The sequence below is a fragment of the Micromys minutus genome (genome assembly GCF_963924665.1).
Source record: "Micromys minutus genome assembly, chromosome: 9".
Taxonomy (NCBI): Eukaryota; Metazoa; Chordata; class Mammalia; order Rodentia; family Muridae; genus Micromys; species Micromys minutus.
The window spans coordinates 46,872,800-46,890,045 of NC_137978.1; the positions used below are offsets into that span (position 1 = coordinate 46,872,800).

The 17,246-nt window shown below is 39.4% G+C and overlaps 1 protein-coding gene across 2 annotated transcripts in view; it reads left to right on the plus strand.

Annotated features, from left to right (window-relative positions):
* The window catches only part of EYA3 (EYA transcriptional coactivator and phosphatase 3), a 74,312-nt gene that overhangs the window by 18,678 nt on the left and 38,388 nt on the right, over positions 1-17,246 (plus strand). For both annotated transcript variants that reach the window (XM_080921862.1, XM_080921863.1), the window contains exons 3-6: positions 3,699-3,742; positions 7,195-7,274; positions 10,419-10,485; positions 13,386-13,522. In XM_080921862.1, coding sequence (XP_080777988.1) covers positions 3,699-3,742; positions 7,195-7,274; positions 10,419-10,485; positions 13,386-13,522 — 328 coding nt within the window. The remainder of the gene's footprint in view (positions 1-3,698; positions 3,743-7,194; positions 7,275-10,418; positions 10,486-13,385; positions 13,523-17,246) is intronic.

Sequence of the window (17,246 nt, forward strand, 5' to 3'; positions counted from 1 at the left end):
TTCATTAGATTTTCTACATAAAGATGAGGCAGGCAGAAATGGTATGACTCATTAAAATAGTTTTAGCAGGCTGTTTTGTGGTTTAGAACAGAGAAAACAGGAGTGTAAGGGCTTGGTGGCCAGCTGAGCTGGTACAGACCAGGAGCCCCAGCACTTTCTTTACTGATTCATTTTTTGCTAACTTGACAGAAGCTAGGGTTGTTTGGGCAGAGGAGCCTCAATTGAGAAAATGGATGGCTCCCATCTCTAATGCCTGAAATAGAACCCGCCATGGTAGCTGCTTCTGTTCTTTCTCTGGCTTCCCACAGTGAGGGACTATTACCTGGAAGTGTAAGTTGAAATAAATTCTTTGCTGCCCGAGTTGCTTTTATCACATCAATGGAAACCCTAATGGAGACATTTGGGAAGTAGAGGCAGGAGTGTGAGGAGTTCAAGCTCAGCCTCTGCTGCATAACATGTTCTAAGTCAGCAAGGGCTACATGAGACCCAGTCTCAAACAATGTCTAAAGAAGGGGTATTTGAGTTAGGTAGAAGAAAGCTCTGAATTCTAGGAAAGTTACAGCTTTGTCCTGTACGTAGGTCCTATAATTAGTAGATGCCAAGTGGAGTACTTACTGTTTAAAGAAAATACTGAAGAAGAGGGAGACCAGCTGTCCACAGATTGCAGTAAAGATCCCAGATATGATAGAGCACTTGGCTTTGCATCATACTGCTCAGAAGGAACAACTGAGTCAGCTCTGACTTCCAGTCTTTCCACGAAGGGGAGTGATCTGTAGGTTATAAAGGACAACCTCCCCAGCTGGTCCTGTTTTGGAGGCAGTGTCTCACAAAGAAGCCCAGACAGGCCTGACTGACACTCTGGAGCTGGGATTGAAGGAATATTGAGCTTTGGGATTTTAAATGAGTCCTAATCCTCCAGACTCAAAAGTTTTACTTCATAAACCCACTTATTTTCTTGAAACAAAAATCCCAGTTTGTGATCCGGGTGGCCATAAACTACAGGCAGCCCTTCTGCCTTTGCCTCTGAGTGCTCAGAGCACAGTCATGTGCTATCGTAATCAGTTGTCTGGTTGACCTGAGACTTAGAACCACAGTTATCAGAGCAATTTTGATTATCTACGGAAAAAGTTCTGGTGAGTGAGAGAGCTGTTTGAAACAGCTGCAGAGTTCTGCTCTCTTGCTGCTGCTTTATTCAACAGCAGTGGCGGAGGTGTGAAGGAGTGGGTGTGGAACCACAGACCTGAGCTGCTGTACGGTCAGCATTAACACCATCCTAAAACTGAGGACCTTAGAAAAGAGTGTGACATTCAGTAGCAATGTTGACACTTTCAACTTTTAGAATGAGTGACTCAAATGACTATATGATACTAAAATACCGACAAATTCTTCAAAGTACCAGGTAATAATAACATTTTTTCATGATTGCTTGCTCTATAAATTGCAGTGAGCCCTCTCCTCCCTTTTTTTTTTTACTTCCTTCTTTTGTGGGAGTGGTGGTGTCTTGTTTTGCTTTTGTATTCTTGTCTCCAGTACTAAAGATTGAACCCAGAGCCTCGTTCATGTAAAGCGAACAGGTGCTTCATCTTCCAGCTAGCCTTTGGGTGCTTCCAAGGTTTAGTTACTCTTTGTTTTCTCTATTCAAGAAGAGGCTTACACTGGCAGAGGGAAAGGGTCCTCCATCTATAGGCAGGATTGCTGTATTTTGTATGGTTGTTTATGATAACATTACAAAGCTATTTGTAATTTGATGGTTTCCCCTCCTTGTTAGCTAAGTGCAAATTGGTATTATTATTTGCTAACTGTTTTTCAAAAATAAAAATAAAAAAGGGTATACTTAGCCAAGTGTGGTAGCACAGCCTTTAATCACAGCCCTCAGGAGGCAAGACAACCAGATTTATTTCTATAAGTAAAGAGTTCCCGAGCAGCCTGGTCTACAAAGCAAGTTCCGGGATAGCTAGAGCTGTTACAAAGAGAAACCCTGTCCTGAAACCAAAACGGGAGGGGATGGTATCTACCATTTTCTTTCCTGTTTTGCCGTGTTACACTATGAATAAAGAATGCTGGCTTTATGCCTCCACATGTTTAAAGGACAAAAAGTGCTTTAAATTGATGAGATCATTCCCCTTCGTTTGTTATCAGATTTCTTATACGTATATATGTATGTACATGTTTTTGTGTCTCAAGCAATTTCGTCTAGCAACTCATCCCCATCTAATTCCTGAAATTAGCACACAGTTTAAAAATTATTATAATGAAGTGGATAATATGGGGAAATATATCCAAACCCAGCACAGTTCAGCTGTGGCCTTTAGTTTACTCTGAAATTTACTCAGGATACTGTCTCCCATCTGTGTTGTTCCAGTGGCCTCTTTATGTTTTTACATTTAATGTTTCCCTCCTATCCGTTTTCTATCTTTGTTTTATCATAATGGTGTCTAAAATTCAGAGTAGATTCTGTTATCTTGTAAGTGCTCAAAGGCTCCCAGTTATCCTCAAGGTAGATTTCAGCACCCTAATCTGATTCCTAAGGGTGGAGATTAGGCTGCATGCTACTCACTGAAGCTGTGTTATCCTGACCTCTTCCCTCAGATGTGCTACTTGTAGGGGCAGTGGGTTTTCAGTACTTTGAATTTCATGTTCTTTACTATCACTGAACCCTTATTGCCTGTTTTTTGTTTGTTTTCCTCTGAACACAGCTTTTCTCCACTCTCAGATTCCTTTCTCTTTCCTAGCTAAATTATTCGGTTTATCAGGTTTCACCTTAGACTTCTAATTTTCTTTCTTTTTCTTTTTCTTTTCTTTTCTTTCTTTCTTTTTTTTTTTTTTTTAGGGGATTGGCTTGTTTTTTAGACAGGCTCTGTATAGCCTTGGCTACCCTTGGAACTTGCTTTGTAGACCAAGCTGACTTTGAACTCTCAGAGATCCACCTGCCTCTACTCCGTCCCCCACAGCACTAAGACTAAACACATAGGCTACCATACTAGGGTTCTCAATTGAGTTAAAACCATAGGATATTATTTAAAGGTGTAAACTGGCCGTTTAACAATAGCTGAATTTTTTTTCTCTTCTAAAACTATGGCAGGCAGTAAACTGTTGTTGAATCTTTTTTTTTCCCTTCATTCACAGTCTCTGTTTACATCATTGTTTTTCTTACTACTTAGGCTACATCTCTTTCTCCCACTTCTACAATGGGGTTAGATTCTTTGTCAGTCTGCATGTCTTTCTGGGGTTCGTCAACCTCTTGGTTGACTTGTTGCAAATAACTACTATTACAAAGTTTTGTGTTGTGGCGTAATGACATTTTAGGTAAAAACAAAATAAAACACTAGCATATTGGTTAATGTATAGTTGGCCTTCTCTACCTACTGTCAGTCAGTATGTAAGTCTAACCAAGTGAAGGTGACTATAGCCGGCAGAGGGCATTTCCTTCAGATATTCTCATTTCCTAATAATATTACTAAGTAATACAGTGTAATAATATTCACATAGCACTTATATCGTGTTACATAATGTACGTTATTTAGAGATGCCTTAAAGTACATGAGAACTATGTGTGGTGATATAAAGGACTACAGAATTTCCTATAGTGAGAGTTCCTGGGGCCGGCCGCCCGAGATACTGAGAGACACCTGTATTTAACAACTAGGGTTTCAGAATCAGATTACTGCACTAATTTCTACATGTGCTAATTTTTACAGGTAAAGAAAGCCAAGATGCAGGAACCAGGAGAACAAACTTTAAGGTATTTGTAAAACTGGGCTTCTTTTTAACAATCTGCTTTTAATTTTTACCTGGTGCTGATTGGTGTGGGGTGTGTCTTATGCTGACTGCTGCCTTCTTGGTTTTCACTGTTACCTTTACATTTGGAAATTACTTGGTTTCAGATTAAAACTTCTCAAAATTGGATTTATTAAACCCCAAACCAAACCATAGACTAGTTTGGACAAATAAGCAAGACTCTATCTCAAAAAAAAAAAACAAAAAAAAAAAAAAAAAAAAAACAACTGCTTCTCTGACACAGCTTTTTATATAAAATATATGCAAAACTTTTGTTATGTGTTCAAGCATTTGTGGAGAAACTCAGATGAAAAAATGACATATTCTTCAGTCAAATGTACAGTGTACAAACCTGGAAGAAGAGACTGAAATAAGAGAAACACAGAATTGGACATTAATTATCAGTTGAGTATGATGCCCTAGATACTTGTACACTGCTGTAGAAAGGAGGCACCTTTTTAGCACCAAATGTTTTGTTTCCTATGCTGTCGTCTACTGCTGTAGTCGGACCTTGAGAACATTAGCTTTCTTTGTTCAGTTTCCAGTGTTAGGCTTGCCAGCAAAAGTATGTCCTTGTGTGAACCCAGCTGTGCACCTGTTCTATACATATCCCAGTCTACTTGCCAATAAAGCCACAACCTTTCTTAACCCCAGATCACTCATTTCCCTGTCACTGTAACACTGCGCTAGAACAGCACCAAACTACATCGCTCATCCTCCTTCCTGCTCATGCTTACATCTCAGGTAGACGCCCTTCCTGCTGTGTCTGATTTCCTTTGCCTCCCATCTTCTCCCTTTCTCTCTACTATGATTTTTACTCAGTCAGCTGGGGAACTTGCTACCGATTTTAAAGACAAATTAAGAGATATTAAAAAAGAAACATCGTGCCAGGTGGTGATGCATTCCTTTAATCCCAGCACTCAGGAGGCAGAGGCAGGTAGATCTCTGTGAGTTTGGGGCCAGCCTGATCAAGTTCCAGGACAGCTAGGGCTACATAAAGAAACCCTCTCTTAAGAAACCAAAAATTAAATACTTTTTTTTTTTTTTTTTAAAGCACCTTGCTTCTCATCAGATCTGTTGTGGATATTTTATATTTTGTCTTTTTACTTTTTCTGAGAAGTCAGTTCTCCTGCTCTGCTAACTTCGTCTTTTCCTGTAGTTTTCCCCCTTTGATAAGTTTTTTAATCTGTTAGTAAGTATCCTTAACATAGAATGCACCAGTTGCCCCTTCTTCCTTTAACAGAGTCTTAACTATGTAGACCATGCTAGCCTTTAACTTATGACCCTTAGTTAGCTTCCTAAGTACTGAGGTTTAAAGACTTGAACCACCATGCCCAGCCTTAAACCTTCTCCTCCTCCCACCATACTATGGATTGAGTCCAGCGCCTTGTATATGCAGTGTATAATTACTCTGGTGATAATTTTAAATAAACAAACAAACAAAGTAAATGTAACTGAAGAAACATTAATTTAACATTTAAAATATATCAGAAGAAAAAATTTTTAATTATGCTTTGATATTAGAGGTTAGCTTCACAGGTCATATGAGACCTTTAAATACTTATATGTAGAAACTACTTTTACCTCAATTAGGCATTTTTATCCTCAGGTTACTTTGACACAGTAGCCTTTTCCTCCCTAGGAAGAAAGAGTAAAGCAGATTTTTATCAGGCAACATAAATGGGAAGGGTGCATGGCTGGAAACAAGAAATAGAGCAGCTGTGGTTACTGTTGTCTTGTTGTGTCTGGACTTGCCCACTTGCTATGTGTTGCCCTTAACCTTATAACCCAGTGAGGTGGGTTCTGTTTATATCCTCACTGACAGACTGAGGCCTAGAGAGAATTTAGTGACTTGTTCAAACCATACAACTAATTATTGGAAAAGCGGATTTTGATTTGGCATTCCAGCTCTAATGCTTGTACTTGGTAAGAAAGTTAGCTGATTTTTTTTTTTTTTTTTTTTTTTTTTTTTTAAGATAGGTCTCATTTGGTTTTTGTAGACTGGGAAACTTATGATAAATCCTCCTGCCTCAGCATCCCAAGTACTAAAATTAGGAGTGAGCCACTCCATGCAGTTAGAATCTGTACTCTAACCAGCATGCACTTGTAGTTGGAAGTGACTGAGTGCTAGGACTTGAAAAGAAAAGAAGGGAAACATTCTAAAGGACTGAACCTGGAGTCATCTCAATTTCAGAAGTTCAGCTGCACACTTGTAACATTGTAGTTTCTCAGGAACTTCTTACAGCCTCTGCTGGCCTCAGACTCCAGTATTAGAAGATAGCCTTGAGACTGGAGAGATGGCTCAGCCATTAAGAGCACTGGCTACTCTTCCACAGCTCCTGAGTTCACTTTCCAGCAACCACATGGTGGCTCACAACCATCTGTAATGGGATCAGATGCCCTCTTCTTGTGTGTCTGAAGACAGCTATAGTGTACTCATTTACATGAAATAAATAAATCTTTAAGGGGGGGGAGGAAAGATGGCTTTGAGCTCCTGGTCCTTCTGCCTTGCCTCTCCCTAGTGCTGGAATTATAGGTGTACACCAACACACCAAACTTAACTCTCCTTAGGAAAAACTAAAGAGAAATACAGCAAACTGAACAGTTTTAAGGGTTCAGCACTCCTCCTTGGGATCAAACATATTTAATCTTTTTTTAAAAAAGATTTATTTATTTATTTATTATATATAAGTACACTGTAGCTGTCATCAGACATACCAGAAGAGGGCATCGGATCTCATTACAGATGGCTGTGAGCCACCATGTGGTTGCTGGGATTTGAACTCAGGACCTCTGGAAGAGCAGTCAGTGCTCTTAACAGCTGAGCCAACTCTCTACCCCATATTTAATCTTTAAAAACTACAAATTAAGATTTTTAGCTGATGATAGCCCACTGTCTCTAATAAGACATCTCCCTACTTTGTAGTAACAGATACGTAGAAAGGTATCGAAATAAGGTGCTGTATCTTTCAGAATTACGAACAGAATGAATTTCAAGTGTTGTCATCACAAAGAATGGGTTTGTTAACTAGCTTGGCACTGTTTCATAGTAAAAACTTCAACACATTACCTTATGATCCATCCATATATAATGCATATAATATTTTAAAAGTGATAGCATTGTCAGATGTTCTAGGTTGTTTTAGTGAGTAATCTTAGAGAAAAAAATGACTTGTCTGTGACTTAGCTGGGCCTTCCAAGTGATATAAAATTTTCAAGGAGTCAGGGATGTGAAAAGCAGTTGAAGGCTGAGGTACTGGCCCTGGCATTCTTTCAACTTAGTAGGTAAAACTAAGAACAGGGAGATCACCTAGGTTTACTTTTTACTGGGCTAGCCTAGGAGAAGATGGGTTTGACTTTATCATTCAGCATTGCAGCAGCATATTCAGGCCTAATGTGTTTGTTTTATTCCCCTAGTCAAGTAAACAACCCAGATTCTAGTGATCAGAAGCCGGAGACATCCAGCCTTGCATCAAATCTTAACATGTCAGAGGAAAGTAAGTACCATGTTTTATGCATGATGGATGTGGTATTTCTATAACCAAATGATGTTATTCTTGTATAATTGGTTTCACTGAATGTCAGGGTTGTCCAGAATATCTAGAAGGCTCTTCTACCCAGTGTTTACAGTATACTCTGATAAGCATCTTTGAATTCCAGCTGAGGACAAGCCTCATGGATCAGCTCATCCAAGGAGTCCTACTCAGTGACTTTACTTTTGTTTGCAGGTTCAACTTCTAAAAGCAGTAATATTTTATTAGAAATCAAAAAAGCCATGAGCTAAAATCTGACTGTTCCTCAAGAGCACTGAAACAAAAACTTAAAACTAAGTAATCTCACCTATCAGTCTTTAATGTTTCTTATATTTTTTCAGCCTACACCTTAACCTTAATTTAACTCAACTCTCCCTCTTCTTTGTAAACGTGTACAAATAAGTACATTTGTAAATGTGTACAAATAAATAAGCATTATTGGATAGAATTATATACTTAACTAGTAGTTAACTGCTAGTCATGACCTCAGAGCTTCAGGTGAGTGCTCAGTCTGTGTGTAAAGTCTTCACTTCTCTAATAAGTGTTTCCTTTTAACTTACAGCTCTTCTTCTTTTAAAACATCAGGATTCACTCACCTTTCCACATGCTTAACTTTTGTCTTCTCAAATAAAAGCTTCACACATGCAGCTCTTATTACACTACCCCCACCTCCAGGCTCCCCTGTCTTTGTACCCATACTGTCTTGTGTCCTCTTTGTTAGAGCTGAAGGGACTCTTGCTCTTGTCAAATACAAGTCCTTATATTTTCATTCTGTCCTCTCTGGCCTTCCCCAAGATTCGGTATGATGCTTATCTCACCTCCACTCCTGCACATCACATAGTTCTTCTTCTCATAAAGACGCGTGCTCTGCTAGCTCCATCCTTTTCTCTGTGCTTCTTGATCCGTCAGAGCCTCTGGAAAGAATTGCTCCTGCTTCCCCCTGTTGACTCTTCAGCTGGTTGACTAAGCTTCTGTTGTCTCTCTACCTGTGAAACTGCTTAGCAAGGCCCTTGATTGCTGTCGTATTGCCAGTTCTAGTAGCTGTTTCTCTTCTCATAGTCTGTCTTAGCATGTTTCCTCACTGTTCCTCCCTAATGACCCTTCTTCTAGCTATATTTGAATGTTCAAGTCCTCAGGTTTGGGTTCTAAGCTAACATTCTCTTCAGGGATGCTTCCATTATAGTACATTCCTTTAAATGTTATACATTGCTAACAAATGCCCAATTGACTTGTTAGGAAATAGAAGAAGGGTTTCTCTGTAGCCCTGGCTGCCCTGGAACTTGTTAGGTAGAGCAGGATGGGCTTGAACTCACAGAGATCCACCTGCCTCTGCTTCCTACTTTGGGTGTGTAGCATCATGCCCAAATACCACATTCTTATTTCCTGTGTAATTTCTCTGATTTCATTTCTATATCCAACTGCCTACTTGAAATCTATAAGAAATACATAAGAAACTTTTTTTTCTTCTTTTAACTAATCAGGTCTTTTTCCACATATGCCCATCGTAGGACATTATATCATTGTCTAAAAGAAACCAGAAAGTCATTCTGCGCTTCCCTGTCTTCCTTATTCCATACTTAGAGTTGATGCAATGGTGTGCTGGTTATTCCTTAGCTGCCTCATCCTCACCGTTGTTACTGTGCTCCAAAACAATGTGCAACTTTAAAAAAAAAGATTTATTTACTTATTTCATGTATATGAGTACACTGTTGCTGTCTTCAGACACATCAGAAGAGGGCACCAGATCCCATTACAGATGGTTGTGAGTCACCATGTGGTTACTGGGAATTGAACTTAGGACCTCTGGAAGAATAGTCAGTGTTTTTAATCGTTGAGCCATCTCTTCAGCCCAATGTACCACTTTTAAACCCCGTATTGTATAATATCACGTTATGCCCTGACTTTGTAATCCATTACTGTTTCCAGATTCTGCCAAACTCCAGGCTTAGTCTGGAGAGGAAGCCATCATACAGAATTTGAATTATCCTAGATTATGTCCCATGATGAATAAAATATTTACATTTAATTGAGATCACCTTCATTTCTGTCAATCTGAATATAGATAAAAGTGATCTTCAAGTTTTAATAATCTTTTAAAGACCTCAAATGATGGCATTGGACAATATCTTTTATAATAAACTCATAGGTGTTAGTCTTTTTCCTGGGTATAAAATGGTCCCTTATCTTCTCCTGACATTTCCTTTCTGTACAAGTCAGTCTTTCAGTCTTTCAGGGAACCTAGTTTAGATATAGGGCAGATGTTCCTCTTCAGTCCATCTTTGCAGCAGAAGAGCATCTTTTTTGGTGCTAAAGTCAAAACAGAGCAGGAGCCTGGCCAAGCATTTATGGTACACTTGTGTATAATGAACTGCAGTGGAGCTTAACGAGCAGCTTTCTGCACCTATCAGTCTTGAGACGTATTTATAAATTATAGCCATTATCCCAGTTGTGACCGTGAGGGTCAGGCTTTCATTGCAGCCTTTTCCATATAAAGTCATGAAGGACAAGAGGATGTCAGGTGGAAAGTACTTCACTTCATTAGTCTTGGAGCCTCTGCTTGGCCTTTAGTATAGAGCAGAAAGTAATAATACAAAAAGCTGCTCACATCTGTGCTGCTGTTGGTTCTACGTAGCAATAGGATGAGATTGAACTTCTCCCAAACCTGTCTCTCACTAGTCGGTCCCAGGGCTTTTCACTTAGTAAGCATCTAGAGTCTAAGAATAAGAGCATCAAGGAACCAACGTGATTTCTTAGGTACAGGTTTGGCTTTCTAAGTTTGTCAGTGAGCAGGGGGGGGGGGTTGCTTTATAGATAGTTGAGGTCAGTGACAAGAAAGTAAGCATGAGTTAGTTTACCTTCAGATGTTTTCTGTGTCCATATATCCCCCTCCATCCTGTCTTGCTTCTTTTACTGCCTCTTAAACTCTACAAACAGGTTTGTAAATGTGGAAATGTAAATGTATTTTCTCTGCAGTCTTTGAATTTTTTTTTGCATCCAGTCTGTGTGTTATTTATTCATCTTGAAGAGCTATATAGCAAGATATGTAATTTTTCTATTTAAGTTTTTTGAATGTTCTAACTTTTTTGCCCAATAATATCTTTCTTTCAGTTATGACATGCACCGATTACATCCCTCGATCATCCAATGATTATACCTCACAAATGTATTCTGCAAAGTAAGTTGAATAATTATTTCCAAACTTTTCTCTAGGTTCATTACAAAATTTTTTTTCATTACAAATTTAATGTTTAACTTTTTTCATCTCCCTTGTTCTCTGTCTTTAGTCCAATTTTTATCATCTCTAAATATACTCTTATTTATCCTTTTAAAAATAAGGTGGTTGCTGGAATAGATTACTGTTACATGGGAACCCACTAATCAAGTAGGCACTCAAAATATAGAATACTGATCAAAAGTATGTTTATAATCTGATCCTTTCTCTACATTGATATATGGATCAGTAAAAACAGCTCAATATCACTTCAGATTGGCCATTGCAAATCGTTGAACTTGAAATGGGCAAGTGTAATGGGTTGAAGTTAAAAAGAGGTGCATTTTAGGCCTTCACAGTGTAAGGCCAGTGTTTGTCCACAACCAGTTTAGTCATCTTTAGAGTGTATAGGGTACAGGACAATGTTTGTACCAAGTTGCGGTTGTGTATTAATGAAGAGTGGGCCTGTGCCTGTACACGTACACAGACAACTGTAATCATTAAACCACCGAGTTCTTAAGTATTTACAAATTCGAGATTCATAAAGAGATTCGTTGCAGAGGTGAGATCCCTAGGAAATGAAGCTCCAATTGTTTTCCTTGAGTGGAAACACTCCACTTCCACCTTTACTTACATAACGAGCTCAAGTTCTCCACATTCCCATGTTAATACTAATGTCTGCTTGGGCCAGTCATTGTCATGTGGTTTTCTTCTGTGGAGTGATTAACACTATCTGGAAGCATCATGGGGAGATTTTACATGCCTTGGGAGTGTTCACCCTTTTGACAAGTGACATTGTTATCTATAAATGTAGGTCTTATTCAGAGCTATCCTGGGGAGAATTCAGCCTGCAGGCCACAGATTGGGACACATGTAGGTTAGATACATCAGCTCCCAAGCTTTCTGCTAGCCAAGCTGTACTATGTTATTTAGCTTTAAAGACTAAAGATTGAGATAATGAATCTTCTCATTTCATTTTTGAAAGATTCTAACTAACCTGGTGGTGTCTTTGTAAAAGCATAGGAAAGGATAGTATGTTCTTTACAATATCTGGAAACTAACTGTTTTGAGACTCTTCTTCAAAGTAATCTCATTCGGCTTGAGTAGCAACTATTGTCTAAATTATCTTGCAGGCGTAGGTCTGGCTAAGGCAAGTCTCTGAGACTATTGAAACATGAGTATATTGCATAGAGCAAATTCACTCCTAGTGTGTACACAGTTGCTGCGATCGGACACTTCATCCATGTGTGCCGCTTGCCTTCGTCCTCACCTCCTCAGCACTGACAGGAACCATTGCATTAGTCGCCTTGTTTAACCAGACCTCCCTTCTGTTCTTACACCCTTCTAATCCATTTTAGAAAGCAGTGAGTCCAGGGCCTCCCAGCTGGTTTGGCTTTGTCTGAACCCTAGCCTGAGGGCCACAGTCCTATCCTATCTTTCTCCATTTTGCATGTTTCTGTCCTTTCTCAGTGTGCCTCCATTAGGATTCGTATAAGGCTTCCTCCTGGACCCTGAAGCCCTTGCCTCCTCTCTGTGTACCTTGGCCGGGGCTTTATTCTTGCCCTGGATCACTGTCTCTATTTTGTGGATAGCTCACTTGCTCAGTGCACATGCTACTTTTTTCTAGCCTTCCTTTATTATCTGCTCCCAAAGATAGGGTTTTTTGGGTGGGAGAGGGGGTAATCTTTTTCCTTGTTAAGATAGAACCCTTTGTCCCCTGTGTTATTTATTAAAACTTTCATGATATATAATAGCAATTTTTTCATACAGCCTAAAATGCCAAATAAAATTAGAAGTTTTATTTAGGGTATTGTAGAATGGATATCTACTAAGTTAGCAAGCCAGGGTGAAGTTTTGAGGTTTCACTGGTTGAGTTGGTTCCCTGGCAGTCCTTGGTATGGCTGGCCTCAATTAATGGCAGTGTGCTGAAGCTTAAAGTGACTTCTGGGTCTGTTAGCCAAGCTGGTTCCTGTTTCACAGACAAGTTGAGGATACTGAGCACATCTCTTCTCTCTGCCTTTTTTTTTTTTAAGTATGTTTTGTTTTTTTTCTTGAGACAAGGTCTCTGCATAGTCTTGGCTATCCTGGAACTTACTCTGTAGACCAGGCTGGCCTCAAACTCAGAGCTCCAACTTCCTCTCCCTCCCAAGTGCTGGGATTAAAGTGGTGCACCACCACCTGGCTACCCTGTTTTTTGATGTGGTTCCTTGTCTCTGCTCCATCAGCCCCACCTTTCTTGTCTTCAAAGCACAGTTGGCCCAGTGCTCTGGGTGGAGAACAGAGCCAGCTGCTCATTCTGCTCTGTCCGTTCTTCATTGTATGAAACTATTGCTTTTGCTTTCTTTCTTGAGACAGCATCTTAAGTCACTGGCCTCAAACTTACATCAAGGATGACTGAATTCACTCTGTAGGGAAGGGTGGCCTTGAATTCCTGATTCTCCTGCCTCCCACTCCTCCCACCCCCAAGTCCTGGGATAGCAGACATGAGCCCCGATGTCTGGTTTCTAAGAATCAAATGAGTGCTAGGCAAGTGCTCTACCAACTGACTATCTCTAGATCTTAGGCATTATCCAAACATAGGGTATAACTAAGCCATCCTAGAATCTCATTTGTAGGGTAATGGCTAGAACTTGGGAAGATGTGTGAAACTTTGATTTTCCATAAAATTATTCTTTGGAAAGATTAATAATGGAACCTGAAAAGGACCAAACTTGTGTTTTCTGGCCATTGATAAAAGTTATTTTACTATGGAAAGTTAATCTTCTCATTCCTGGATTCTTCGTTTCAGTGATGTTAACTGGTTTGCCCATTTTCATTAATTAAGTGGACCACATGGAAATGTTTATTTTCTTGATTTTTCCTAGACCTTATGCACACATCCTCTCAGTTCCTGTTTCGGAAACCACTTATCCTGGGCAGACTCAGTACCAGACCCTGCAGCAGTCTCAACCCTATGCTGTCTACCCTCAGGCAACCCAAGCGTATGGACTACCTCCTTTCGGTAAGCTATCGATTGTGAGCACTTCCTAAGAATGTGTTTATCAATCAGAAACATCTGGCTCTGCTTAGAAAGCAAGCATGGCTGATCAGACGCACTTATTCAGTAAATGTTTGGTAGACATTATGTTGACAGTTTTCCATAATTATTTGGTTACCCACCAAAATTTGATTATTTCCAAGCTCTTAACTCTGAAATTTGGATTGTGTCTCCCCAAGCTCAGGTGCTCCCTCCCATCATGCTAGGCCCTCTGACACTAACCCTTGCTTTCTGACCTTTGACCTTTTGAAACAGAATCTTGCTACATTAGTACAGTCTGACCTTGAACTTGGTGTGTAGCCAGTGCTAGCTTGGAAGTTTCAATTCTCCTGCCTCAGCTTCCTCAATTCGGGGATTACAGGTGCGTACCATCACACCCAGCTAGAAGCATGGAATCATTGTTTGGGAAACTGAATTGACTTACTTTATCTAGGACACAGTGCCAGGCTAAAATAAGCATAGTAAATATATTTTGAGGTGACGGATTTCAGCTAAAATCATTACATTAAGTCTAAATATTCAGCAAGACTGTGTCTCACAATAGGTTTTTGTTTTGTTTATTGTCGTTTTCTGTTTATTTCTTTTTTGTTTTTGTTTTTAGCTAATCTCTCCTCCTCCAAATCCCCAAATTAATCATATGTTGTTCTTTTTTTTTTTTTTAAAAAAAGAATTATTTATTTTATGTATGTGAGTACACTGTAGCAGATGCACCAGAAGAGGGCATCAGATCCCATTACAGGTGGTTGTGAGCCACCATGTGGTTGCTGGGAATTGAACTCAGGACCTCTGGGAGAGCAGCCAGTGCTCTAACCACTGAGCCATCTCTCCAGCCTTCATGTTGTTCTGATGAAGCAGAAATGCTTTTAGAATAGAGGATATCTGAAGTTATATGTATGGAGAGTTGTTTTCATTAGTGTTATGTGTCTTGGATATAAACTGTTAATCAAAGTGATTTACTGGAAGTTAGCTTGAGGTTATTTGAACATGTAATATCTGTGGCAAATTTTCTACATGTATAAAAAGATGAGTATGTACTATATGCTTATTGCTTCTTTGTTTTAACACTGATTTTAAAAATTATTTTAATATTAATTTAACATATTAAAAGTTATGTTTTAGGGGGCTGAAAGGATATCTTAACAGTTAAGAGCACTTGGTTAAAGGCCCACATTCAATTGCTAGTACCCACAGTTCAAGTCTGTCTGTGACTCTAGTTTTACAGGATTCGACTATCATCTTCTCTAGCCTCCTTGGGCACCAGGCATACGTGTAGATATATATGAAGACAAAATACTCATACACATAAATAAATCGTAGAAAAGTTACGTCTTTGGGACATCATTTAAACAAGCTTTTTTTTTCTTTTCTTTCTTTCTTTCTTTTTTTTTTTTTTTACTTCTAGAGAAATTATTACCTAGATTCTGGGTGTTTTGATGTTCTCTGCTTTTACTCTCTCCATACCTACTTCTTTGGGTTCACTTGGCCAGTGTCTTGTGTTACTGACAGCTGTCTAATTTTTAGGCTTTATAGCCTTTTTTGGCTCCTTGGTGAGTGCTAAAAGGAATTGAAGGTGCTTGCATGCTTGCTTGTTTTGTTCTATGGGGATCTATCACATGGCCTTTTGTACCCTAAACAAGCACGTGGTCCACCTCAGTCGAAAAATTTATTTTCTCTAATTTTTTGAAACAGTTTTTTAAAGCTAGGCTGACCTCTAATTCTAAATTCTCCTGCCTTAGTTTCCCTGAGTGCTGGAATAACAGGCATGTACCACCATAGACTCCTAGCTGGTAATAATTCATTACAGGGTCTGCCTGCGTCCCTGGAAGCTCAGTGGTCCTTCCTCTTGCTGCAGACTTCTGAAGTGCTGGAGAAGGCCTATACCCACCTCACCTAGCCATGTGCAGTTAATCTCTTTTCTTTTATTAAAGTCTATGTATTATGTATGTATTTTTTATATATGGGTGTTTGTCTGCATATCAGAAGAGGGCATTGGGTCCTGTGGGACTAGAGTTACAGACAGTTGTAAGCCCATCTAGGTGCTGGGAATTGAACTCAGAACTTCTAGAAGAACAGCCAGTGCTCTTAATTGCTGAGCCATTTTTCCAGGGCTGTGGTTATTTATTATTGCATATATTAAGCTAAGTTTTTCTTAGATGGCTCATAACGGACTAGCAGTTGTACAGTAATTACTTTCATATTTCTTCTCTCATTCTGATCAAAATTTGTGATTTACAAGCCCAAGCTCTATAACACACTGAATAGTTTGATTACATTTGTTGCTGAATAATAAGGTTTTTTCCTTACCCCAGACTCACGAGGTGCTCCTTGCATCCCTTATAACATTGCCCTGTATAGTCATCACATCTGTCACATTAAAAAAGGAAATTCTGTAAATAGAACTCTGCTGAGAACTTTGAGAAAGTATTGTGTTATAAAGAATAATTGGTAATTATGAATGTTTGTAGTCTGTTTATTGTAGTTACAGGCAAGAGAAACTTACATTGAACAAATTATCCTGTGAGTAAATGAGAAAAAATAATTATTTTAACTTGATTTGACTTTAAGTAATTGTTGACTTTTCAACTGACTTATGCAGATCTCCTCTGCTGGACTGGGATCAGAGGGCATGGTGTGTGGTATGCCGTGTGTGTGTATGCAGGTGCGGGCGAAAGGAGATCATTAATTAACTTCCTTGTCACTCTGTCTCATCCCTTTGAGACAGAGTCTCTCCTGAACCTGGATTCTGCATTTTGGGGTAGGCTGACAGTCAGCAAACTTCAGCAATCTTCCTGTTTCCATCTGGTATAACCCTGAGACCAGGTACAGACTGAAACCATTCCTAGACTATTACATGGATGCTGGGATGCAAGCTCAGGTCCTAATGATTGACTAGCAAAGTACTCTCAACCACTGGCCCTGTTTGCAATATTTCTTAAGGTTATTGTGTCTGTTTTGTTTCAATTTTGTTAATTTTGTGTGCACTGTGAGTGCAGGCACAAATGTGAGAGTCAGGTCTGTGCTGCCACCTTGTGGATCTGGGGAAACCAAACACGTCAGTCCTGCATGCGAGTGCCTCTTTCTACTGACTGAGCTGTCTTATTGCCATATGTTCTGTCTTTTAGGTCAGGCTGGCTTTGAGTTCTGTGTATATTTTAATTGAGCCTTTAACTCCCAATCCTTCGGTCTCTGCTTCTCAGATGCTGGGATAGCAGGCATGAGGCACAGTATCTTTAACAGTTATTTACTTGGGACCATCAGGATAACTCATCAGATAAAGGCTATTGAAGTGCGAGTCTGACAACCTGAGTTCAACCCCTAGAACTCATAGACAGGTGCAAGGGGAAAATCCACAAAGATTCCTTGTGTCAACTGCAAGTGTACACATTGTGTATGAGAGGGTATATACACATGGGTGCAACATAACTTAAGTGAATACTGTTTTCTTGGAATTTGATACATGGTTCTTTTTTGGTAATATGTTCATTTTGATATAAGAAAGCACTTGTTTTGGAGGCAGAGTTTTAGTCTCTTTGTTGTTATCTTAGTGCTATTTTCAGGGTAACTAGGTCTGTTACTATAATTCAGGTATAGACTTTGGAAAATATCATAATTATAGCCAACCATGGTTGCTCACTTTTGTAATTACAGTACTTGAGAGAGAGAGAAAGGCAGGAACATTGCCATGAGT